A 27,067-nucleotide genomic window follows, 5' to 3' on the forward strand; every position below is an offset into this window, starting at 1 on the left:
CGCATTGCGTCTGGCACCTTTCGGCGAGGGGGTGCCGCTCAATGACACGTACAGCTTCTCTTGGCAGGACAAGTGTGAGTGTAATGCACTCTTTAAGAGAATAACTACCCGCCGTCCCGTGCTCGTGACAGACCGCTAGGCTAGGCCGTCGTCTTCCTCGCGTAAAAGCACGTCAGAGCTATTCAGAAAGGTTACTGTGTGGAGTACAAACATCTGAGCAGAAGAGGGTTATTTTGGAGAAACGGTCGGACAGACATCACTGCAGCATGAGCTGTTTGAGGTTGTCGTGCAAGATGGTGTCCTTGACGTCACGGAAGACCAGGCGAATGTTCTCTGTGTTAATGGCGGTGGTGAAGTGGTGGTAGAGGGGCTTCTGCTGCTGGTCTCGCCGCTTGTTCCGGAAACAATCCACCAGGAACTTCTGCACGTCCTCCAGGCTGTGCGGCTCCCCTGTGTACTCGGGGAAGTAGTCCTTGATGGCCACCGTTTTGACCTTCTCCTCAAGCAAATCTGTCTTGTTGAGGAAGAGGATGATGGAAACGTTGCTGAAGACGCGGTTGTTGACTATGGTCTCGAAGATGTTAAGCGACTCCATGAGACGGTTGGTCTGCCGGTCCTCCATCAGCACCTGGTCGAACTCGCTTGACGAGACAAGGAAGAGGATCGAGGTGACGCTGTCAAAGCACTCGAACCACCTGCGGCGCTCCGACCGTTGGCCGCCCACATCCACCATCTTGAAGGGCACATTCTTGATCTCAAAGTCGTACTCGTGAATGCCCTTGGTGGGCTTGCGTGCCAGCAGGATGTCTTGCTGTGATGGTAGATACTCCTGTAGAGAGAGAGAGAGAGAGAGAGAGACAAAGGGACAATCTACCATTTATCAGAGATGACGAGAAGGGACAAAACAGAAGATTCAAAGCAAAATTTAAAAGGGATTTCAAGCAAACATAAAACGAAAAAAAAAAAAGCATGTTATTCTATTTTTGATGTTCATTATAAAAAGACTGTGGTGTAATGAAGCTGGTGAGCTCCCACTGGCGCTTGATTCGTGGTGGAACGAGATTTGCATGTGGTGGACGATGTGTTATTAAATCATTTCATGCGACAGAAGTTTGCATACCACACATCTGATCGATACCATATGAAGTCTGTAATACGCTACGCAACTGTGTACAGTCTGAAAAGATTTGAAAACACTAGATGTCAAACACTTTCCTACATTTTCACTTTGTAAATGGTTCGAGAATATCGGACTTTTTCTACACTTTTCTGTAAATACTGCCAACTCTGACAGGCTGACTAGCTCTGCCTTTGGGGAACTAGTATTGACTACAGACAGCGAATTGGGGCAAAAATCTAGACAAAATTTGAGTAGTCTATTCTAGTCTTAAATTAACCAATTTAAAAGACCTGAACCCAATATTTTAATATGATATTTTCCCTAATAATATTGCATACACACCACTTAATTCAGTAGCAACTGTCAATTCTTAAACATATTTTACTGAAATTAAAGGGAATTTAACTCAATTAGAGAAAAATTCAAGAGAATTTAATTTAATTAGAGAGAAATTTAAAAATTTAAGAGGTAGAAACAGTGTTTATAGAAATACAGATACAACGGGGTGCAAAACTCAAGACTACACTGGGATATTATTATTATTTCCATTTAAACAAATTACGAATAAGTTAAACAAAATTAAAGTTTTGACAATGAGAAATATTTAATACTAAAATATTACTAAAATATATACTAAATACAATGCTATACTATATACTAAAATATATATATATAAAAAAAAAAACAATTTCTGGGTAACCGTTTCAATTTGTGACCCTGACTATAATGTGAACTTTATCCTCAGGAGAGTGACGAAACAAATAGTTTACAAAATTGTGGAGACATTCATGATAATTTTTTACTGGTAAAATTGCAATGCTAATATTAACATTTTTGTAAATCAAACATTTTTTTTTAAATTAAAATAAAGGAATGTGATCTCAGAGTTGTGGACTCCATTGTATGATCTCATCATGGTTTTCCTTAGCAGGAAAAAAAGGCAGATAAAACTCAAACAATAAATCAGTGGTACTTAACTCAAACTGTGGGGACAGGACAACCAGGAAAAAAAAAGCAAACAACTATTATGGCCAGGCATGGCTCATTCTCCACATTGTTGGAATACCAGAGTTGGGGGTTGGTGAGGGACAACATTAGCAGAAAGGTGAATCTGGATCGAAGCACTGACCAAAACAGAGTGTGGGGGCAAATGCACAGAAAACGCATCAGATGAAACTCTAGACTAAAGTAAAGGGCAAGACACATCAAGTCGATACGTGAAACTATGCTCAGTGCTAGCACATAAAACCTGAGAAACATTTCTGAAATTCCAGATAGGATAACATCAAAGACATCTGCCTTGAATGGATAAGGCATCAAACATGGCGGTAGTCATGTCTGGATGCTGAACCCATGGAGAAGTTGCATTATTTGTAGGGCTGCACGATTAATCGCAGTTTCAATGTAATCGCATGTATTTGGCTAATCACAATTTCGAAATCGCAAAGGCTGGGATTATTTTGTATGCACAGCTTGTCATTGACAGAAACAAACTGACAATTTCATCAGTTTATGGTTTGCTAACAGACTGAAGTATGAGTCAAAATTATTATCATGCGGTAGATGCTGTCAACAGAGCTTAAGCAGCATCTGATAATGATTTAAGATGGGGGTGGGCGATATGACCATTTTTTTCAGGAAACTCACGATTCAAAATTTTAATCACGATTCATTTTCATGTTTGCTATGTTATTAAGAAGAACAAATATAAAAATAAAACTGCAAAGACTTCACTGCATGAATTATATATTGATTCTTATTAAAGCTACTATTAAGGTACTCAGTCAACAGCGGTTAATTGTTTTCTCTGTTTTGTTGTTATATTAACATCTAAAGGATAGTTCCCCCAAAAATGAAAATTGTCATTTATTCAATATGTTTATTAAATTTATTTATTAATATGTAATGTGAATGTAAGTTGCATTGTACACACCATGTTGGGACGAAGGGGGCAGAACTGCAACTGATTGAATGCACTGTAGCTAGGGTTGCAACGGTATGAGATTTTCACGGTATGATAATCGTCTCAGAAAATATCACGGTTTCACGGTTTCACGGTATACGATATTAAAACTATCATTATTATAATCAGCATCAGCTACAATGGCCCTTAAATGAATAAAAACAGATATTGTTTTTGGTTGAACATGGTTTATTGTAACAAAGGTTTTTTCAATAGAGTCTTTATGAAATGTATATTTATTTCCTCAGAAATTCTGGGTTGTCTGAAATAACTGATCTGGATTCTGTGATTAAATACAAAATGTATTTTTGAGAATGCAATCAGATAAAATGTAACAACTTTAGTTTGTCTACACAAGAGAAGTTTAATAAATTAAAACATGGACAAAAAAACTATACACAATAGTAATATATTTTAATCATAGGCTAAACCAAACTTTTTTTTTCCAGGTTGTAGGGGAGAGCGGGGCACAACCTAACGCTTTTTGTTTTTGGCTCAATTAATTAAAAAATAATTAGGTTAGATTAATACTTTTTTTTACACAAGCAACATGCACATCTCTGCTACAAATGAACACTTAAAGTTTTTTTCTAGGACCTACCATTTTCGTACAGTTGGACTGAAAGTGACAGAAGTGCAAATGTTACAACTTACCCCATATGCGGGGTTAATTGTAACAGAGAGAGGGGTCAGTTGTAACACTTGTGTGTAACACACATAATTCAGTACTATTTTATTTGTATAGTTTGATATTGTTTGTGCATCTGTATAGACAGATATCCATACATATCCCTCATCCAATCATCCTTCTATTATGGATCAATATCATGGATAGAGACATAGAAAAGGGCTGCATAGTTTTGCAATAAATAATAATAAATACAATTATAAATATTGTAATTGCAATTAAATTAGATTTGTGTGTGGCAGCTGCATGATGTACAATTATTATTATTATTAATAATAACAGTAATGATAATACAAATTAGCTTAAAATAAAAATTTAAAGGGTTTATTGCATTAATAACAGGCCATATTTTTAATAAATAAACAAGTTATCATTCATAGAACACTAAATTTTAAACATTTTAAATCCCAACATTGTTTGTGAACGTCTAACAAAGTTAAATGTATACTCAAACCTGAAAAGTTGGGTGGCTCCGTTTTCATTTGATTACCATTGTACACTTGGAGGCTTAGTTGTACCACTCTGTTAGAATTAACCCCGCTGTGTATTACATATTTTAAACCTAGCTAACAGTCGCTAGGAATTGCTGACATGTTTCAAAACGGTGCTATGTTTGAGCCAACAAGACGGTGATTAAGGCAATATAAAGTTAGATTTGGAAACGTATACACCCAACTCAGAAACCGAAAAAAACCTATGATGAAAAAAATTACTTTCATGGTGTCAAAACACTCTTTGTCCAGTATCTTCACGAAATGTAATCAAAACTTTCCGCAAATTCGCGGGAGACCGTCTTCTGGCAGCAAGAGAAAAATAGCGGAAAGACAGCCTGCTTGATCCTGACGAACTGTGTAAACGGTCCGTGTTACATTTAACCCCGCGTTAACACCTACTGAACACCTATGAGTTTCAGTCAGTGTATTTGATGATTATTCTTTAAAAAAATAATTATAAAGTGCACATTAAGTGTTCTCTGTCTAGATATGTTCATGTGTTCACGTCTTCGTAGTGGCTGAGACAGCTTTAAAAACCATGAGCGTCATGCGTAGCCTACTTGAGTGTGTACTAGATCTACTAGACGAAACGGCGCTGCTCATTCAGAGACACGCTGAAGGGGCTTGCACACCAGTCTTTTTGCGTTGTATATTCACAGACACGCACATCGCGATTTGATTTAGGCTACTGCATAGCTATATTTTGCTTTATTTATCCATCTATCTTTTTAAATCGCACATATTTTACGTGGCATCTGTTTTGTAACGCAAAAAGACGCATGTGTGCGTCTTTTTGACAGACCGGGATTCCCTCAGCATGACAGAAATAATATGGCCTTAAGTTATAAAAGTTATGAATAACCTTTATCTTCACGGAGGGATGGTGTTCCTAAATATGGGAGAACATGTTCGACGTGTTTACTCCTTTTGCAGCCACTCTTCGTCCACATATCTTGCAAACTGGATATCCATCTTCAAGGACAACATCACGATCGTTTTTCGGATATAAGTTACAAAATATTCCCATACTGCAGATTTTATTTATTTATTTTTGGCGGGAGATAGAGATTCGCAGCCTCTGTCTCGGACATTTTCAGCGCTGTACGGATATGGAGTAAGCAGTCAAGCTGAAAGAAGTTGCATGCGGCAGTGCAGGTGAATTCTGTTTTTTTTTTTTACCGCGGATAAGCAAATGTGCACGATATGATAATCGTACATGTCAATATCGCGATAAACCGTCATACCGGTATACCGTTACAACCCTAACTGTAGCATGATACTATGATATTTCTTCAAAAGCAGATCGTAGAGATATTTTAATCATCCCACAACAATCGTGATGTCACACACCCCTACTTTAAGATGTGAAATAGGGATTTCTAGTCATATGAAGATGAATAGCTTTTTCCATTGAGATTCAATCTAATGTTCAAATCAAACACACCTCTCCCAGAGACATACTCCGCATGCCTGCATTTTGTTGCCTAAGGTAACCCTTCTTCCTCATCTCTTCCTAAATATTTATGAGTCTGGGCCACTGAGGTCTGTCTCTCCCCAAACATTTTCCTCCCACACTTCATCCACCCAAGAAGGATGAATGCAACTGAAACAAACACATACTTTCCAACAGAGTCAAGCGGCCATTTCCCTCTCTGAGCACACTCGGAAGCGTGCAGTATTTCCTCTTCCTGTTTGTTGATGGTGTGATTGCAGAAGTGGGTCCACATTGCTGTGACGTGGCCGAGTGAAGAGTAGCCAGTCTGAGGCGTGCCACCCGGACCGTAGCGCATTCAGCTCTGCTTCCTTGTTCCCCAAACAGAAATTTAGTGTGCCAGACATGAGACGCGAGACTGAACGACAGCATGACGTCAAGGAGCAAAATAGAGTAAGAAAGATATGTGGGAAACAAGTGACCGGTCCTTTCAGTCTCTCTTCCAATCATGGAATTAGTGCTTTAAACAATATGAACCAGTGTGACTGTTTTCATAAGCCGTGAATAAAAAACAGGTTATCTGATCTTTCGTTCTAGAACAGAGCTTCTCTGGAGTCAAAGCTGAGATACTAATCATCACATTCACTGCAGTCAGCAGCGTCTAGAAAGAGCACAAAACCACAAACATCCGTTCAGTACTGAGAGAAAGAACATGAGCGGCAGGCGGCAAGTCACATGATGCGGAGGGAACTGCACTGGGCCCTCGTGCATCAACCAGACGCTGTGACAGCTGCAGTCTCAAATGATCGTCAAAAAACTAAATTTGTCAACACACTGAAAGAGGGTTGTGATTATTTTCTATTATTGATGGCCAGTGTTAATTGTTAAGAAAACATACAGCATATTTCATGACTCTTCATCAGTGTGATCACATTAAACGAGTTTAAATGGATTAAATGAGGGAGCAAGAAAACCCTCAGGTCATCCCTAATTACACAGCCTCATGACAGTGTATTCTTCACTGATTCTTTCAAATAACCTAAAGTAAAGAGAAAAGTTGCTATAGGAAGCATTATGAGATAGGGTTGACACGTGACGTTTGATGTCAGCAGAGCGAGTTTCACTTCTCTGTATAAGCTGGCTGGTGAGCAGGGAAACCCTGTCAAGGCCCACAGCATTGTGAGAAAAAAACAGATGGGCATTCATCTTTCTGATATTCACTATTTCCTTCATGCTCTGCAGTATAAAGGGATTCATCTAAGACTGCTTTGACTGACAATATAAAAGAGCTCTTAGTCTTCAGCGATGCTAGCCGTTTCTGTACTACACTTAATCATTCAATATGAAATGGATCAGTCTAATGAGAATGCAAGTACAGGCTGAGATGTTTATTTAATATGCACTGGACAAACTCCATAAGTACTCCATAAAACAAGGATCCTAATTTCTATTCTAGAACTACTGTCAATATTCATCCAATACATTTCCAGGCCCATATAAAATGTATGCTTGCACATTTCATCGCAATTTACGAAACATAAATGCATCTTTAGAGCTTTTCAAACGTCAAATATTTAACCCTAGGTCATTGTACACCCCATGTAAAGTAAATTCTGGGTTATCTTGCTTCAATGTTTTACATTGCATATCATTTACAAGGGGTTAATTAATCCTCTGTATTCATACGCTGCTATTTCATACTGTATACTCCTAAACCCTGGGTTAACAACCTTATTTGCATATTTGCAGTGTTAGTGTCACTGCCTGGACGAACACCACAAAAGTTCTCCAGAGCAGGTTTCATAACACTAGCTAAAAAGTGCTAAACCAGCTCCTTATTTTTGTTTAGAACAAAAATAACCTGGGGTTAAGCGCAGTTTAAACCCATTCAGCAGAACTCTGAATTGTTGATTAGCCCCACCCCTAAAAATGAAAGGCACTCTAAAGTGCACTAAATTACTGAGAAACAATCATAAATACCAGGTCTCTAAAAAACATGCGACATCAGCACAGACAGAATGATGACATACAGCTACATGCTTACCGGTGTTCCGAGTTTGTCCAAGTTATCCAAGAAATATTTCACAGATTCACCCTGAGAACGACAAAGAGCAGAGAGAATCAGTCAGGTTATCAAAGAACTATAAAGTGACAATGAAAACAGCTGAGCACAAATGATTCATATAATCATTAGTACAGAAAGTGAATTGAGGTTCATTTCTTCAAAATTAGATTGCTCTAGATGAATTTATGCACTTATGACTGACAAAAAGGTTATTAGAGTAAAATGTTGTCAAATAAACTCAATCAGCGAATTAGCTAATTATTACCTAATAATTAGCCAGAAGAAAATTATTTTTGTTGATAAAGTTTTAAATGAGGAAGAGCAAGGACGTTTTTTAATATAACTCCTGATTGGATTCGTCTGAAAGAAGAACGTCATATCACCTAGGATGGCCTCCGGGTGCATAAATCATGGACTAATTTTTATTTTTGGGTGAACTATCCCTTTAAGGAAGAACACACTAAGGCACACTCTGGTTTGAAAAATGAAAATTGTTAGTAACAGGAACAAGCTGCCCAGGAAACAGTAACAGGGCTTGAGTTAATGTTCTGTGACGCTCAGATGTATAATGGGTTGCAATTTCAACAGTTTGGCATGCTGACAGGACAGCAGGAAGGAGTTCTGTTGTTCTGCTTCCTCCTTAAAATCATCATCTTTCAGCGTATGATGGAGCTGTAGAGCAAAGCTTAGTGGGAGCAGTCGGAAAAAAAAGACTTCATTTCCTACCAAAAATACCATTTCAAAACATGACAGCATCTATTTGCATTTTGGCTTTAGCAGAGGTCTGCAAGAGGTACATGCAGGTCTTTTGAGGTGGCTTTCAGTAGAGAGGTTATGTTTCTCATAAGAAAACCCCTAGTAATCCTCCCCCAGCTGGGCACGCAGCCACAGCCACACTGTGCAGTTCATCTTCAATGAAGGGTGTGGGCACACAGGAACAACACGCATGGAGCAGGCCAGGATATCAGTTTCTGAGCAATGCGAAAAGGGAAGTCCTGTTAACTCAGCAAACTGAGCACTGTTAGTTAACGGCAATCTATTTAGATCAACATTTATATACACACATTTAGAATGTTTTTGAGTGCAAAGTCTCTTGATAATGTATAACATTACATAAAATGTATATGCAAACTGAAATATTTATAAAAAAAAAACAGGGATGCATCGATTTAGAACATTTTGGCTGATACCGATGACCAATAATATTTATATTTGAAAGCCAATAACTGATATATTGACCAATGAATCTAAATGCACGTTTTCATATAATTTGAGAGCCTGATTACAGAAACAAAAAAGTCTCACCATTAAAATCCATGTCCAATGCACATAATTATAATGTTCTTATAATATTATATAGCCAATATGACAGACTTGTATCGGACTTTCCGATAAAGACAACATCAAAAATGAACATCTGAAAAGTCCTATGATTTCCAAGGCGACTTAAATTATTATAATACAATATATTACGATTAATGTCAAGCACACAAAACAAACATTGGGATGTGTGCTGAATCGTGAGAGAGCTATACAAGTCCAAGTTTATTTGTATAACGCATTTCCCAATTTCAGTTTGTTAAGCCATATTTATAATAAATGTTTATGATTAATGCCACTATAATTTATATTTCTCAATCCTGTTCTGAATAGTTAAATTTAAATTAGCCTATTTATTGTGAAGTAAGGGGAATTAAAATACGTTTATAGTGCTTCTAACTTTTGTAAACATTGTTTTATTTATCTTATATTTAGCAATGCACATTATTTCTAAATGTAATAAAATGTCACATACACTAATGCGACAAGCAAAAAAAAAAAAAAAAAAGAGCTGAGCTGAATCCTTAAGTATAAAATCACTAATATTCGATCTATCGCCCAGCTCCAATATATAAAAAATTGGAAATAGACTTAAATAATAATATAACTTGTTCATTTGTAATAATGCATACCAGTATATGTATTTCTCTTGTATGCCTTAATTTTATTTAAAAAAAAAATTCCACATTTTTTTCCACAAATGTTGGGGACTACGTATGGAAGACCACACCAATATATATATATACACATTATGTGAAAGTCACACATATTGGACAACCTAAATGTCAAGATAATTGGCAGACTAGATCATTAATAAAATAGCCTAATTGTTATTTCTATTAAATAAACAGAAATGAGCAACAGTGAGGGTCAGCAAAATATCTCCTTCCCTAGGCTTCAGATGTGCAGGAATGCACAAGGGTCTTCATTTTAAATCACAGCTCAACATTCCTTCATGGATCATGCAATCCTTCTTATTGATCCTGGTAATCTTAGGCTGGGGCAATAGGGAAAGATAGGTAAGCCTGAGACCGGTCTCAGGCCGGTCAGCCTCCAAAGAGCACCCTTTATCCAACAATCACACCAGTCCAGAGTGCTACAGAAATGGACACAAAACTTTTTCATGCTCTTTCCAACTTTCCAGCTGTCCCTATATGGGATGGATGGAGCACAGAAAGCAGTATTTGGGAAAATAGGCGGCACACTTGGGTGGAAAAGAGAGCCCACTTGGGTGGATGTCCCCTATCAAAACATCTCTTCGGGTGCCTTCAATCTGCTGACATCATGGTTTCCGCAGTAACCAGAGCTGAGATGAGCAGTGCTGAAGGCGGTTTCATTTAAAAAATTGCAGCTTGATCATCTAAAATCGACCCGGCAGTGAGTGTTTTGAAAATGCACCGTCTTGCAAGTATGACCTAAATCAGATTAAGCCTTCAGTGAGTGGGGTTTGAATGAACCTCACTGACTCGCATAGATGCTCAAAGACTATAACTAAACCTTGTAATGACTCTCCAAACTGAATTTGACAGTAATAAACTGTGCTGGCTTTTTAACTCAAAGCAGACGTTAAAAAGACTACCAAGAGAAGACGGATCAGAGTGCCATGTACAGGGGTAGTGAGAGCAGAACAGCGAGGATTAGGATTATGCAATGCCAAGAAAAAAGAGGGGTGGAGCGAGGAGGAGCCAGGAGGCGAAGAGATCTTGGCTGCAGGAATCTAGAACAAGTTTTGTTTTGTTGCATGTTGGGTGCATACCATAACCCCCAGAGCCTGGAGGGGCAGAGTTGTGAAAGCAGGAAGCCTGATAATGTTTTGCACTCGACACACGTGGTTTGTGGATTACAGGGCACAAAAGTGTTTTGTTTTGTTGCCTTCACTCACACAGGCTGAATGCAAATGACCAGAGCCTGTGGCAGAGGCTGCCTACTTAACAGGCGAGCTGTATGGAAACCTCAGCGGTAATAGAAGGATTTGCAGTTGACCAGCCTTTGCTCAATGAAACAAGGAGATTCCTGAGCTTGGTCAAGAGCAGATCTATCCTGTTATCAGTACACAGAGTCAGAGTTGTGTTTCTTGTCCTAACCAGCATGCATCCATTGCTCTGCTAAAGTCACAACATGCCCATGCTGAGAGGATCTCTAGAAATTGACAAAGACCACCTTTATCCTCCAGCAAAAAAACAACAACAAAAAAAACAAACAAACTTTCTGTGCATGACACTAGTGATTTCTAAAATGAAATAACTTATGAAGAGGAAAAAAAAAAAATCACGTTTCACATTTAAACCAGTAATACAGCCGCCTTGGTCTTTCATAGTCATGCCAATTTCGGCTAACAATTAATTGCCATAAAAATAATTAACTAGCAGCAATTAAAATGTTGGTTTTACAGAATGCTTGACATAAATACAACTTAAAGAGCCATTCATGAACTTGGAATCCTAAAAGTTGCACTTTCAATGCATGTTAAACTTTGTTTAGCATTAGGGCAGCAAAAAGAACTATAGCACCAGAAGAGAGACAAAAAAAATGGATGGATGATGATCGCAATCATATGATGTATAAGCGCAAGAGCCCAAATGCTTCCACATCAATTTTACTTATCAATGTTGGAAAAAAAGTGGACCAGTCTAAATCTTCAATCTCTTGTGCTTTTGTAACCTCTACAAATCATAATAGGAGTTGGTTACAGGGTGTGTGAAGTCCTTTGGTGAAATCAACATTTGAAATGGGGAAGCAACGCATTAGGAACTGAGAGCATTTAGAGAAGTCTGAAGTTGTGTGCTAAGATGACACTTGCTTATGTCAGGGCCTAATGACAAATCGTTTGAGATTTATAGTGGAAAACCAAAAATGAACAAACTAAACTGCTATGCTACTCCAAGTAAAAAACCAAAAAACAAAAACAAAAGCAGGAATAGCAATATTTAATCTAGGTTAGACAAACAAACCCTATGGGCAGAAAGTCTGATGATGTCAGAAGCAGACTGATGAAACGGTTGACAGCAGCGAGGCCTCGAGCACAACAGTGATGTGGTTTACACATCCTCCTAGATGTACGCACACACCATCTTGGCAAGGCAAGCTGCAAAACTTTTAGATGGGGTCTAAAGTCTCAAAGTATTTTAGTTAGGTGGCTATGACCTAAAAGTAACATCTGAAAAAAGCAGAAAAAAAAGTATAACTAGCAGGATGATAGTTTAAAGGTGGGGAAAGTGAGATTTGAAAAGCGCTGTTTGGAAGTTAGTCAGACCGACACACGAACAAACAACAGCAAACCTATGTAGCCAATCTCCAGCATTAGGGCACGGTGGAGGAGAGAGAACAAGCAAGAGGGAGATTTGAAGAAAGGCTGCAGAAATAGAGATGTGAAAAAAATACAAAGAGAAAAGCTCAGAAGAAAAATCACGGGAAAATGAAAGAATATGACTGGGCAAGAGCTTTAGGAGCCACGTTAATATTAGAATATCAGCTTTCCAGTGCTGGACAGAGAGAAGCAGGAAGGCCTGAAAATAGACACGGAGGTTGCTTTGATTCAGGTCCACACGCGAGTAACACTGGGTTTGAGAACAGATATCTACTCTTGGATTGCGTGCGTAACGGAGGCTAACTAGTGAGCGTCGTGCTGACACCTGCTAGAGAATGCGGCGTTTAGCGTCATTGTTAGTGCACTCGACTCGCATGCCGACAACAATTGCCCCAAACAAAACCCATTTCCTGCTAAATATACAGTTTCGCTCAATCACGCATTACAGAAGTGAAATGCATTATGACTTCACATTGAAATCACGAAAAGCTCACCAGCTGAAATTCCCTGCGCCGGTCATATGCGTTCTGTATGCCGCCGTCAGCCCAGAGGGCACGGATCGATGGCAGGTACTGCAGGAACACACTGGTCTCCACCATCCCCTGTGCCCCTATGGCTGACCGTGTGTCAAAAGCCATCATGGTGTCTCCATGTGCCTGGTTTGATGGGTCTCCCCATGGGATATGCAGCTTTTCTCTGGCATCCACAAGCACTCGAACACCTGTGATGACAGCAATAGGAGGAACAATGTAAAAAAGAGGTTTGAAGTTTAACGAAGCAAACAACATTAGACCCCAAACACTTGGAAAATTATCATTCTTTCAATTTTCATCAAAAGTTTATCATTTATTTATCACAACACAAGAAAATGGGTTTGTATGAAAGTAAGCATTATAACTGGGCAGTGGCCCATTAGGGAAATTAGTGAACTTATGAATGAGGGCTCATTTTTCACTGTCGCTTTCGAATTCGCCTTTGGTCTATAGGCCTATAACTTGCAGACATCAGGGAGCTGCGGATGTGAGCTCACTTTCGAATTCCCAATGAGTACTTTGTATATAGGGTCCAGTGGAAATGGCATTACATTTAGCAAGGTAAGATTTTTTTTTTGTAACAACGCTCAGGATCTGTTGCACACCAAATTTTCCGTAATCGTCCTGTCAGTCAACTCATCTCTCCTTACTCTAGTCACATAATAGTTGAAACATGACTCCTATGCGACGCTGCATCTCGTGATGTAGACCCTTTCAGTTTATAATTGTAGCATCTGTTGTCCAATTGAAAGAAGCAAAACAACAGTGCCTGTGGTGGGCCAGCAATGAGTATGGCCGAACACAAAATAACACCATTAACACAGACTAATGCAGCAAGCCTAATACATGCACGCATGTCAGGATAAAAAAAATGAAATGCAGAGCCTTTGAGAAACTTCACACAACTACAAGGAAATTCAGAACTTCACAACTGACTACCTGAATGATTAGTTGTCGATAATTTAATCGCTAAAACTTATCAATGGTGGATTAAGCAATGTCATCATTAGAGCGCATATGGCTTAAGCAAGGCGTGTATTGCTCATGTGCAAAACAACTGCAGTGACACAAAAGGAAACATAGCGAGTGTGCGTAGTTACGTATTCTAAATGTAGTAATGCTTTCAAGCTAGTAGTTTATCATTATATTTGGCATTTTTAAGTTTTGCTGATTGGCCGATGTGTTGGGAAGCGTGACTTATTTTGTTGGGTGGCGCTGAACACCAGCGCCCTAATCACACAGCACTCACTCACATCCTGCGCCTTCATTAGTTCTCGATCTCTGTCAGTCATAACTAATACTTTGTTAGACAGAATTGGTAAAAAAAGTAAATGGTATGTGAAAAACTTAAGCGTTTGCTTTTATATTTGTAACAGAAAAGGCAAATAATCAGGCTAAAATACCTTCTCCTTTACCATCAACATTCAGCAAATGCACATCCACATTTAAACAAATCTCAGAATTTCTAAATTAACATTTAATTTGTACAAATCTTGCAGATTTAATCGAATCCAGCTATGATATCTTGTGAAGTGTGCATTTGCACCCTGCGTAAACATGTTACTGTGAGTGACGGGCGGTCCGGGTCCATGCAAAGTGAGTGAACGCGAGCAGAAGATGATCGAAAAAATACACGTGTTGGCTTTGTTTATTGTATTCTGCTAGTTCAACAATATCTGAGTCTGTGTGTTGTCTACAATGATTTTTCCAGATCATATTTTGATGTAAAGGAGTTGTTTTTTTTTCATACTATAAAAATAGAGCACTTCCAAAATCAGCAAATGTAAAGGCACTTGTGAAGGATTTATTCCCTAAACTCACTACAGCCAAGCTTCTAAGCTTTAAAACGACAGCTATTTGTCTGTGTTGGTTAAGCAAGTGGTTAAGTAACGAGATATCTTAGGATAGTGACTCCCAGAACAGGAATCGTGAGGCGAGGAAGAGATTTGATCAAAAAGGCTGATTCATCCAGTAAAGAAATAGGTGAAGTTTTTATGAGTGATTTATTGAATCATTTATTCAAAGCGATTTTATTCATTAAAATTCAAGAAAAAACAGACTGCAGCAATTAACACTGTCACAACCTCAAGTAAATATGTTATGGTATTTTGTTAGTTGTGATCTCTAGGCCTATTTGAACAAAAATAAATGATTCTCACACATTCCTGCGCGTCAAGCATTCAAGGTACAACAGCATCAAGAGAACAACAAATAGTTTCAATGTAGTAGTGCATAGATTAATGGATAGCTGTTAACGTATTTAGCATTACTAATGACCTAGGGCTGCAGAAATACACAGAATGCAACAGATTTCCTCTAAATTCAAACTCTTTATTTTAAAAAGACACTATTTAAGACAGATAGATATGCAGAATTGCTGATGGTGCGCATACAACAGCACATGGGGCAGAAGAGACAGAAGAGTCACAACTATTGTGTACGGGACATGTCAAACTTAGTGTATGCTCATTGCTCTAGCAGATGCGCTCTCTCTCACACCTTAGCCAGTCACTCACTAACTGTGCTGTCATCATCAGCACATGCTACAGTGACTCTCTCAAGTGTCTACATTACTGAACATGCATTTAGTGCAACAGACCTTAAAATCTATGCTACAGATATGTGGAATAAATGAGTTCTGCAGCACCCACACAAGATGGGTCTGTAGGATTACAAATTTATTTAAATGTTTAATTTAGGTTCCAGTACAATAGTATATAAACTGAGAAACTCTAGTAGACTTATTGAATTTAGCATTTGAGGTAAAAATGAGCAAGAGATTCAGCCAGTCCTGGGGCCTCATTTATAAACATTACGTATACGCACCAAAGAAGGCGTGCGCCGCTCTCTACGCAACAATTGTATTTATAAAAAGCTTGACGGGAAAATGTGCGGTCCTTCACGCAAGCTCTGACCCAGGCATACGCACAAAAACGGGTGAAATGAGAAATGGCGACACTGTCGGCAGATGGAAGAAACGTGTGAAAGTGTGTGAAACAGTAGACTGTTGTGTAAAAGAAATGGCAATACTGGCTCTCATAAATAACATGAAGACTTCACAAAGCAAGCCTTACAATTAACAGCCTACACGAACACCCGTTTGATCAATCTGCAGTGTAAAACAAACAAAATCAAATGAAGATTACAACAGAAATGCAAATTAACACATATTTGCAAAAATAAAAGTGAAATGTGTTCTCTGCAATAATAATTATTGCATGTTATGCAATTCATCATAACACATCTGTAGCTTGTCAGATGCAATCAAATGGATGGTAATAAAATGCCATGATACCTTCAAAATGCGTAATGACGTAATGTGTAATGCAACCTTTTGCCACTCAAGTGTCTTTTTTGAAATTAATGGCCACAGTGTGGCCTCCAAAACAACATTTTACTCCTCTTTTCCACCTCGCAAATGATCATTTCTACTTCATATTGAGTGAGGTTACGTTTCTTGGCATTCCTCTCTGTGTTTGCCATGATTTCGCAATCGATGAATATTAACTTGTGGGCGTTTCACTGACTATTTATGGGCAATTATGGGCGTGACACGAAGCCGCAAAAGCTGTGCTACATTTAGAATTGATTGTGATTTATTAAGGGAAAACTGCATAGGATATGCGTGCGCACAGTTTTATAAATCCAAATATTTCTGTGTGTACGCATATCCTACGTTTCATCCGTACGCCACTTCTGACACAAATCCTACGCAAAGTTTTATAAATGAGGCCCCTGGTCTCTATTGTAAGATATTTCACATTCAAAAAAATATTTTGTTTTTATGCTCTGTCTGGCCATTAAGCTCTATGATAATGTGAAGATGTGGTTGATGCAATCAGGCTGATTGGATTACCATCCATACATGACACTTTTATGCCGAATAGACCAAGGCTGGGGAATTTCCAGTAACGAGCTGAATTCAATGCTTTGTTGGAGAGTGTCTACACCTCAAATGTAACTCCTCCCTCTTGTAAGGTATAAGAACTCGAGGTATTTTACCTTTAGTTAGACTTGGCTAAGATTTTTGGATGAAGCAGACAACAGCAATGCAACAGCAATAAAGAACCATGCTTAAAAAGATACTTCCGAGTCTCCTGGTCTTCACTTCTGAGTTTTCAAACACTTTAGAAGAAAAAGTTCACAACAGGTCTCAAATTTCATCTTAATTTATGCTTAATTGATATGCACAGTAATTACAGTAAATCTCAACTGCCCTCCACAGAGGCCCGTATGTGTCCTACAAAAGGCAGAAAGCACCAGAACAACTTCAGTTTGGTCCTCAAGTTATATGTCCCCTATTGTAATGTAGTATAGCAACAACATGAAAATCCTGTTTGTATCAACACAAAGATAAGAAGATTAAAGTTTTACTGATGTACTTGTCCCAAAAAACAGATAAGAGCAAGTGACATCACCTACATCACTCCTGGGAGAGGGTTTGAGTATCATAAGTGTTGGTCTCTAGTTTTGTACTCAGCGTAGGAAAGTTCCATTTAGAGATGTTAAAGTCGGCGTGAAACGGAAGTTGATGATTGTAATTTTTTCTTTGTTGTGACGTATATCCGAGTGAAACAGCTTCTGAAATTAGAAAAAAAAAAATGTAGGGCAGGGCTTGATTTCAGCCTTCGGGATCGTTGGAGGTTGTGCGTTGCAAACAAAATGGAGGCAGATTTGAATGCGATTCTCTGAGAGGCACCCTCATCGGATCTGTAGGGCCCCATGAAATCTGTTTTATTTTTTCCCAAATTCATTTTTTTTTAATTTGTCAATTATGTTTTTTTACCCTTGACTGTTATTTTAGTCGTAAAAAGAGTGTTAATGACTAAAATTTATTTTAAAAAATATGAATAAATTAGGAATTACCTTAAATTTATTGATGTAACAGACATTTACTCAGTAGCCTTTTCAGGATAAATACTGCATGATGCAACATAACACTGCACTCTTCAAGTAACAACAAAACAAATATCTAAATTAAAGTTGATGCACGTGAGCAGCGCATATTTTTTTGGGCTTGCATGTTAATCAATGAATGCATTCACCGGGAGCAGGGGCAACGGGTGAGCAGCAGTGAAACGCGGGTTTTGGCACTTTGCTGCACTGCTCACACTCAATTAAAGTGAAAGCACACTTTTGATGGACAAAATAAATATGATTTCACACAAAATAAGCATGTCTAGTCAGTTTTTACAAGAACTGAAGTACGGTAAAACTTATATAAAATAATAGCCGAGTCCCAAATAGACGCCTGTGTCTTTTACACGCCTGGTGTAGCTGCAAGTTTGCCCGTCTCAAATAGAGGCCGGGTCTGTTTTTTAGTTTCGGGTTGTTAATCTTCTAAAACCGTCAGATCATCTGCTTTTTGGATGCCGCTAAAGCCTATTTTGATCGGTGAGTGATTATGTAGAATAGAATGACTGCTGCGCTTGACGGGGCGCATAACGAGCAGAGAGAGAGAGAGAGAGCGAATCAACAAGGCATTTTCACCCACAGGTCTGCCACATACTGGATGTTTCATCTGAAAAGGGAATGGTATGAGATTAGTAAGATAGGACCATAAGATGCCCAATATAGGCTATTGGAAAACATTTGAAATGGGTCAGACAATTTTGACCACTTAAGTTTTGTTTTAAGTGAATTTCATTTGTATAAATTGTATCTTTATTTTAAACAATGTTTCATCAACAAATTGACTGAATTGATAAATAAGCAGCAAATATAGTAGACAATATAGGCTAATTATGACATGGAGGTGCCAGCGCATGAACTGGAGCTAGTCTCAGAAATTAACCGAAAACTGACACACACTAGTTTATTAATAAACAATTCAAATATTTAATGCACAATCCTTACTTTGGCCAGTTCTTTGTGGCAAGCCTTATGCATGCTTTGAGATGTGGTATAGACAAAATAAAAATGCAGCATTTATAAAAGGTTTCTAGTGTCAATGTATTGCTTGTTTTTCTGTTTACATTTCATGTTGTGACGCTTCTCTCGAACATAATGATGCTACTTCAGAGTGGCCAAAGCATCAACGAGCTTCCCCGTACTTTTTGAAAAAGCGCCCTCGACAGTGCGGCCAGAGCTTCTTCGCCGCTCAAGTCGGCAGCGGTGTGAACGTACCTACAGTTATGCTTCTTACGCAGACCTTTGGGACTCAGTTTTGGTGTATTACCAAAATGGACCCTGGTTCCATTGTGAGCTGATTTTCAAACCTGTCTTTCTCTTTCAAAAACTGGCGTCCCCAGCAGTCATAGTACAAATAACCTCCTAAGCCTGTTTCCACTAGCAACTCACTCCCTCACAATGACACACTTTTGACCTTGCAGATATTTTGGCTAGTTTGGTGGAAAAGGTCTTAGTAACTATGAATGGTTTTTGAAATAATTAAATGATTCGTTATCTTCCATTCTGCATAGAAACCAACCAGCCTATTCCATCCCAGATTTCAATAAACTGCTCTTTCTAAAACCATTTGTTTACAACCAGTTACGCTGCCAATGTAACTCAAGTATTTGGTGGAGGACTTCACACAATACTCTTCACCCTTCTAGACCTCACGTGCAGTTATAAGCCTGATCCAGGGCCTTTTCACAGGATAAGACCTTAATTGTTCGAGCCACACATAACCGAAGCCCTTTAAAAGGTGAACAATGTCCAAGTAGAAGCCCATTAGTGCAGCATAAAATGGCATGTAAAGAGAGCTGTCTCTATTATTTCCACGTCCTGCAGCACAATCAATAACAGCAGTCCATAGACGCACATTAGCGAAAGCAAATAATAACCATTCGGTCTAAAATACTCGTTCAACACACACAGTGCAGTTTCTACCCGTCCCTACAGGGTAGGAGCATGCCGGTTATTTAGGAATGAGATTGCGATCCTTTAGTGATTAATCATGCAGCTCTAATTAGAGCAGTTACAATTCTGGATAAATTGAGAATGTTGTTTTACTGAACGATTTTGAGTTTTTAAATCTCTTAAATGAATGATTCAATGACAAATACATTTTTGTGACAGTTACTTGTCAACATCTACCGGTGTAACGATTAGGGCTGTAAAACGATTAATCGCATCCAAAATAAAAGTTTGTGTTTACATAATATATGTGGGTGCACTGTGTATAATTATTTTATATATATATATATATATATATATAAATACACACACATGCTCGTATATATTTAAGAAATATTTTCATGTATATACTGTACATAGATTTATATATAATTTATATTATATATAAAAATCAATATTTTATATATAAATAAAAAAAAATTTCTTAAATATACATGCATGTTTTATTTTTAATCGCGATTAATCGTTTGACAGCCCTAGTAACGATAAGTACTTTCGCACCGGAGGAATCTTTTCATAGTTCCTACAACTACTGGCAGAAGTAGATGGATTATGGCACATTTGTATTGCAGGAACTAGGAACGATTTTAGTTCTAGGAACTCCTAGGATCAACTAATTTAGTCTGCTGTTTAAAACAAATAAAGAACTAATGTATGAGAATGGTTGTTAAGCGCTAACAGAGGGAAACTTTGCATATTTGTGCAGTGCGGCATGTCAAAAAAAGTATTCCGATTAAAAGCTTGTAGCATATAAACACGCACAATCAACCGATCACGTGTTTAGCGTTCATGTAAACTACAATACATTCAGATTCATCAATCAGAATGGTTAGATACTTGATGGGCTAGTGTAGAAAAAAATAACTTAAGGTCATTAAATATATTCTGTAAATCCTGCTTTTTTGTCGGGAAATCATGTTGTATCATTTACAAATATGACTGGTAAATCATAAAAAATGTTTTTTCCCTGCCCTTTTGTGATGCATATAGTATGTTCAAGGCATGACAGATTGATAAACAGATATGGTAATTATGGCTAGATGTAACTTACTCCTACTGACTTTGTCCTATCAGTGGGGCTCATGAAAAAAATAGACCACTGATTTAGAAACCCTTCCCATTAATTTGTTGAGGAACATGGCATTTTGCACAGCATTTGCACACCGCATTTGAATTTCGTTTTGTATTAATTGTATCTTAATTTTAAGATACAATTTAAAATTGTATCTACCGAAAGCAAACGGTTAATTGATTGTTAATTTAAATGACCATGATATATCAATTTGTGCAAATTGACATCTGTAGTCCAAGGCAAGCTGTCATTATCAGAGCATGAGAGCAGAGTGGGGAACAGAGGAGTGAACAAGATTGTAGCATTATTTTACCAGCATTGCTCAGCACAGCTATAGGGATCTTCGCCCGTGACGTCACGACGCGGTTACATGTGCTCTGGTTGGCAGAAAAGTAATGGCCCTTTGCCGCACAGTATTATATAGTCATAATTAACCCAAAGATTGGGTACTGTACAGTCACTGTCAATGTATCATCTGTGTACACACCCTTATAGATTAAGGGCAAATTATTGTATTTTCTTTGATACATTTTTACATATATGTTGACCAATGTTATATATCAGAGGTAAGATAATTTTGATTCAAAATATAGCCCATGGACAAATTACACCTATATTTTACTCTAGTTGTAACAAATTTACCAGTTATCCAGTTAACACAAGTAATATTCGTAATTATGACTTATAGGCATCTAAAGATTTGTACGCCTTCATTGACTCTCTGATAAACATAGATGGCGTGTCGATGAGATACAGGGAGATGCTTTTGCTCCGATTCTCACTCAGGCGATATGGATCAGGCGTAGAACATGAACCCTGGTTATATAAAAAAAGCTTTACCTTATATCTCCTTTTAGCTTTTCGTACAAAGAATTAAAAAAAAAAGAAAAAGAAAATTATGTTTAAAATAGTTTTAGATGAAGTATAGTACGTCAAAGGACAAGTCAATTAGTCAACTACTCATACAAGACAAAACGCAGCAGAAAAAAGTTATGTTGTGCAGGAAACTGAAAGTGTAGAAAGATGCGCTCAGAGGCCCCTTTGACACATCCCACATCTGTTGTGTCCATGTGACCTCACGAATCACGATATGCATGTGAACTTTCACCTTAAAATTTACTGTCCAACAAAACAACTCTTCAAATCTGTACTATAAACGCAGATGTTAACGGAACCTTAGTAGATGAGGTCTGGATGAGATCTAGCATCAGTCAGCAAGATATAATTTAACACTGAATTCTATAAACAACAGCAGCAGGATGCAACAAATACATGCCGGGCTAAACATTCAAGATTATAAACAGAATCATGCCTGAGGTAGAAAAGATAAACAACCTGCTAGAGCTTGAAAGAGACATCACAGAAGGCAGGATTTCATCCATACTGTCCAAAAAACTACACTGACACAGCTGCCATTTCAGTCCGATTACACATTGTGAATGCTCAGGGCTGATATTCTGTTCTCTCAAGTGAAATCTTTTAGAAAGGAGTAATTAATTTAATGAGCCTGGCTGTCAATAGAAACCAGAGAGGAATTATATAAAGGTTTCCATCCACCTACTTTTAAGTAGGGGTGTGCACGAATATTCGATCTGTAATTATTATTCGGAAAATAAATACTATACGAATGTTACGTTGCTTTGCTGGCCGTAAATGCAGCGAATCAATGATAAATCCCAAGCACAAACTCACAGTTATAATTAAATGCAATGGGTGGTGCTGTGGAATGTGTTAAGTTGTGTGTATACGAAAACAATGTTGTCGTCTGCCTCGTGAAGTTCTGAATTACCATCTTCCTAAATGATCTTACAAAATGGAATTACTTTTGATTTAATTAATTAATCTGAGTTATAATATAGTCACCACAATGATAAATCACATGAAATCTAAACAGTCGAATGAGGAAAGACAGCTGTCAAACACTGCTATCTTTGTGTCTCTGAAGCGTCTGTCTGCGCAGCGTCTTTTCTAACTCAAGCATAAATGGCTAGCGGCGCCCCTGCATGTGGATATTATAGTTTTTCTCAATATAAACGCCAAACAATATAAACCCCATAATCATATGCTGAGCTGATTCGAGTGTACGTGTATGTATGTTCTGTACGATATCTGGCGCAATCTGCTTTATTAGGCAGGCGGGGGTTTTTTTCGTTTGCGCTGCTTGAGCATGCTTTTATTAATGCTTTTGTTTTTGTATTTTTTGTTTACACATACAGTTATCTTTTCAACTAAAAGAAAGCTAACATATATTGTAAGCTTGCTGTGTATATTGCCTAATCGTAAACTTGTTCAGATATGGTGACAAAATGTAAAAAAATCTTTCATAAACGTCATTTAAATAAAAGATTATTCAATTTTAATGAGCCAGAATATTCAAATGTATTATTTTTGAAAAATGCCTGTCCCTACTTTTAAGCACATTTGGGGTTAAATCTGGATGTTAAAGACAAGATGTGCATCAATTCTAAAAATGCACTGGAAACTTATTCCAATTTAATTGGATTCTTTAAAAAAAAAAAAAAAGAAAGAAAGAAAGAAAGAAAGAAAGAAGGAAAACATGCACATAAACGACATTGTTTCGGTCATTCTAAAATGCCTGAGCAAAGTGATTCTGTATCCTATCCAGAACTGTTTTACACAATTGTGTTCCCAAACATCAGGCATCCGAAAGCTAAATAACATAAGCACGTTTATTGCTTTATCTGCATGCTCTGAGGCACAAGTAATTTAGAAAATGATTATGCTGTATACAGTGTTTTTTTTCCCCAGTGATATTAAGCACCAGTTTATCAGGAAGTGATGGGTTTGTTCTGTTTGACTTACTGGATGGAAAAAGCTTTTTCCACAAACAATTTTATGCGATATTTTGATTTTGCGCAAGTTAAATTTGTACCTTTGGGTGGAAATATAGCTAATTAAAATGAAAAACATTGCTAGGTTTCTCCTGCCAACTTCTGTCGCTAACAAAGTGCATTAAACGTAGTTCACACCTGCCCTCTGACCTTTCTAAGCTAAAGATGTGAAAATGTTTGGTTTCAGTAAGATTTTTTTAACAAATTAATACTTTAATAAAAAAATACATTAAGGAAATATAGGTTTCCTTAATGTAGGAAATATAGGTAACCAGTTACCACAAAAATACTAAGAAGCAAAACTGTTTTCAACATTAGCAAATCAGCAGATCAGAATGATTTCTGTAGGACCATGTGACTCTGAAGACTGGAGTAATGATGCTGAAAATACAGCTTTAACATCACAGGAATAAAATAACACTATCATATCACTATTATCATTATTATCATATCACGTCAAAACCTTCAATTATACTTTGTTCATGCTAACAACATCAGCATTGCGTGACTACATTTTAAGCCCTTCAGATATATCCTTGTTTCGCTTTTTCCAAACTCTCAGTCCAAAGTCTTTTGCGTTTTACAGTGGCTGAATCTCTAGTTGTCACTGGTGATTGTCATTTGAACCTTTCTGGATCCGTCATCAAATTGACAAATTTAATTATATCAAGTGCTTTTAGAAAAGGCTGTAAATCTCCAACTTCAGCATCCTCACACTCAATATAGCTTATACTAGCCGAGACTCCTCCTTTATGTGTACAGATGTGACGTAATGACGCAAAGACATGCTCGAATCTCCCGTGCTAATCCACCAGTACCACTGGAATTAAAAACATTATTACAAGCTTACCATTTGAATCGAGCTAAGGCAAGCAGAGAGTTAACAACACTGACTGATTATGTATTTTCTCAAATATGTATTTTGGAACATTTTTAACCCCCCCCCCCCCCCTAAAAAACTGGAGCTTTAAATTGTGTTCTGATCAAATAAATGCAGCATGGGTGTACAAGAGACTTCATTCAAATACAAGTTGTATTGACCCCAAACTTTTGAACGACAATGTACATTAAAAAGAAACTCTCCATCACTTGCCAGTACTGGCACTACTGGCTAGCGCTTCATCATGCCGCAGAGCAGCTGCAGTGCTAAAACATAACTAACGTTAGTTGTTTCAGAGATGTGATCACTTCTCAAACAGTGAGAAACCTTTCTGCTTCAAACATAACATCTCCACGGATACATGCGAGTAGAATCTCAATTGAAACATGTGAAAGGAATTAAAATGCTACTGATGGTTAAAGTTTATCATCATTATAGGGAGAAATCTCTGTTTTGTTCTGGAATGCCTTAGGATTAGACCCAAACAGCCATTTGACTAAATGCTTCCTGTTTAAGTTGAGTTAGGGAAGTAAATGATGTTAGCGACTGCTACAGATGAGTCTCTCCACGAGATCACAGCTGAACCATTTGTCATTGCGGTGCCTTTGTAAATGATGACTGCTGTGACATATTAATCTTGTACAGGAAATCTCAAAATCTAGGCACTGGAAATCCCCGACCAAGGCAGCCCAAACGGGGAGCCCCGTATTATACAAGGTGGGTATACTGATTTATCACATCCCTTTTGAGAAAGACAAAAAGCAAGTCTGAAGAGAGAAAGCTACAGTAAACTCCAGGGAGAAAAAAAAAGACATGCCTAAAAAGGTTAATAATAAACTCACTTTTTGAGGATCATCTGACACCTTTAGCTTGGTTCAAATTGTCTGTACTTCTAAAAAAAAAAATTTCAGAAATAGTAAAGCTGAATTTCTTCCATAACAGGTGTTGGTGAGTGGTTTGTGCCAGTGTGTTAACCCATGTTCTCCTCATCATGTGCTAGTCTGAGAGCTCCGGACTCCACCCATTTCACAGATGCCCGAAACACGTGAATCCAGACACGTCCTTTACAAGAAATGTACATATAATTGCAAATCGCCTTTTCATTTTAAGTTTAAAAATGCCATAATGAAGCCAATACATAAGAGGCTTTGAATACGAGTTGAGTGGTGTGCTATTGGTAGACACCAGTCTCTTTGTTATTTATGAGACGGGCTCAGCATACCAACAAACAAGAGAGCGGATTTACAATTTAAGCCAGGCTTTACATACTGGAATGATTTATTTTACATAATCCAGTTTCAGTTATGGCATTAAAACTCGGACAGACAAAACATGAGAACACACGAGGGGAGATTTCGTAGCTCTTTAAACCGATCCGAGATTTTGGGAAAACGCCAAAACTAATATACTACGGAGTGTAGTATTTCAGAAACAGAAACGTATTGTACTTTTATAAAGTAAATTACTAGGCTGAGTTTAAATGGAGTCAGAAGTGTCGTTTTTTTTATGAAGACGTTAAAAACTTGAACGCTAACGCTTTCTGACGAAATTCAAAGCCGAGCCCAGCTTTTGTAGACACGGAAATCACGCGTGAGACTGAATCCACATGTTTAATGTGACGAAGAGTTAGGAGACGATTTAGGAAGAAATCAGGTCCTCCGCGGAGGTCTTTGTTCAAGACCGCGGCGGGGAAAAGTTGAGAGAATAACATGGGCGTTTCTCCTGGGCAGGTTCAGCGCAACTTCAGCTAACGCTATAGCTAAACCTCATTTCACGGTCCTCTCATCCTTGCCGACCCCGTTCAAAGTCAAGTTTAGACCCGATACGCCACTTTGCATAGGTCTGTGAATGAGAAACGCGCCTCCTACCTTTCATAACATTACTGTAAATGGTGGTTTTGAACTCTTCTTTGGCCCGCTGGTCGAAGTCTTGCCCGTGTATGATGCGCATCTGCTTGAGGAAAGTGGACTTGCCGCTCTCCCCGGCGCCGAGCAAAAGTATCTTGACTAACCGTTTCACATAGGGTTTGTCTTTCATGAGATCTCGGTCAATTATTCTAGATTTCCTTAATTGTTCCGCCTCGCTGCTGTTGAGAAGACAGTTTGGAAAACAAACGGATAGAAAGGACCGGGACGGCAGGAAATCCGCCATCTTTGTGCAACTTCATCGATACAGTAGGGAGTGAAACAGCGCGCGCCTGACTGCTAATGGCGGGCGGAGCTTCGTTACCATAACACTCGCGCGCGCGCAGTTCTCATGAGTTCTCTGCTCACTGATAAAAGTTTTGGGCGGGTTCGAACTTCGAAATACAGGGAGCAATGTTCCGAGTTTGCTGTCCCCCCTCTCTCAGTAAAGATTTGTTTTAGTTTAAACTTTTACACGTAGAAATGAACCCCGTTATACCTAAAATACGTTTGTATCTCATAGAAAACAATATAGTGGGATTTTTATTTATTTATTACATTTATTTTATTTATGTA

The 27,067-nt window shown here is 38.1% G+C and overlaps 1 protein-coding gene across 1 annotated transcript; it reads right to left on the reverse strand.

Moving 5' to 3' along the window:
- gna13b (guanine nucleotide binding protein (G protein), alpha 13b) lies at positions 1-26,801 on the reverse strand. The gene is made up of 4 exons (XM_039686621.2): positions 26,456-26,801; positions 12,884-13,110; positions 7,742-7,792; positions 1-829 (listed from the first exon to the last, which is right to left on the reverse strand). Exons 1-4 carry the CDS (start codon positions 26,736-26,738, stop codon positions 257-259), a joined length of 1,134 nt encoding a protein of 377 aa, XP_039542555.1. The 5' UTR covers positions 26,739-26,801; the 3' UTR covers positions 1-256.
- Between the last annotated feature and the right edge of the window lie 266 nt (positions 26,802-27,067).

This window comes from Pimephales promelas, chromosome 3 (genome assembly GCF_988280905.1).
Source record: "Pimephales promelas chromosome 3, fPimPro1.hap1.1, whole genome shotgun sequence".
In the NCBI taxonomy this organism is placed as follows: Eukaryota; Metazoa; Chordata; class Actinopteri; order Cypriniformes; family Leuciscidae; genus Pimephales; species Pimephales promelas.

Bases quoted from the DNA above. Each gene is read 5' to 3' on its own strand.
- gna13b (XM_039686621.2), bottom strand. From the start codon at position 26,738: ATGGCGGATTTCCTGCCGTCCCGGTCCTTTCTATCCGTTTGTTTTCCA. The intron at 7,793-12,883 runs GTGAGCTTTTCG...TGTCGTTCTCAG, and splicing joins GGCGCAGGGAATTTCAGCTG to GGTGAATCTGTGAAATATTT. The intron at 830-7,741 runs GTAAGCATGTAG...CTCTCTCTACAG, and splicing joins TGGACAAACTCGGAACACCG to GAGTATCTACCATCACAGCA.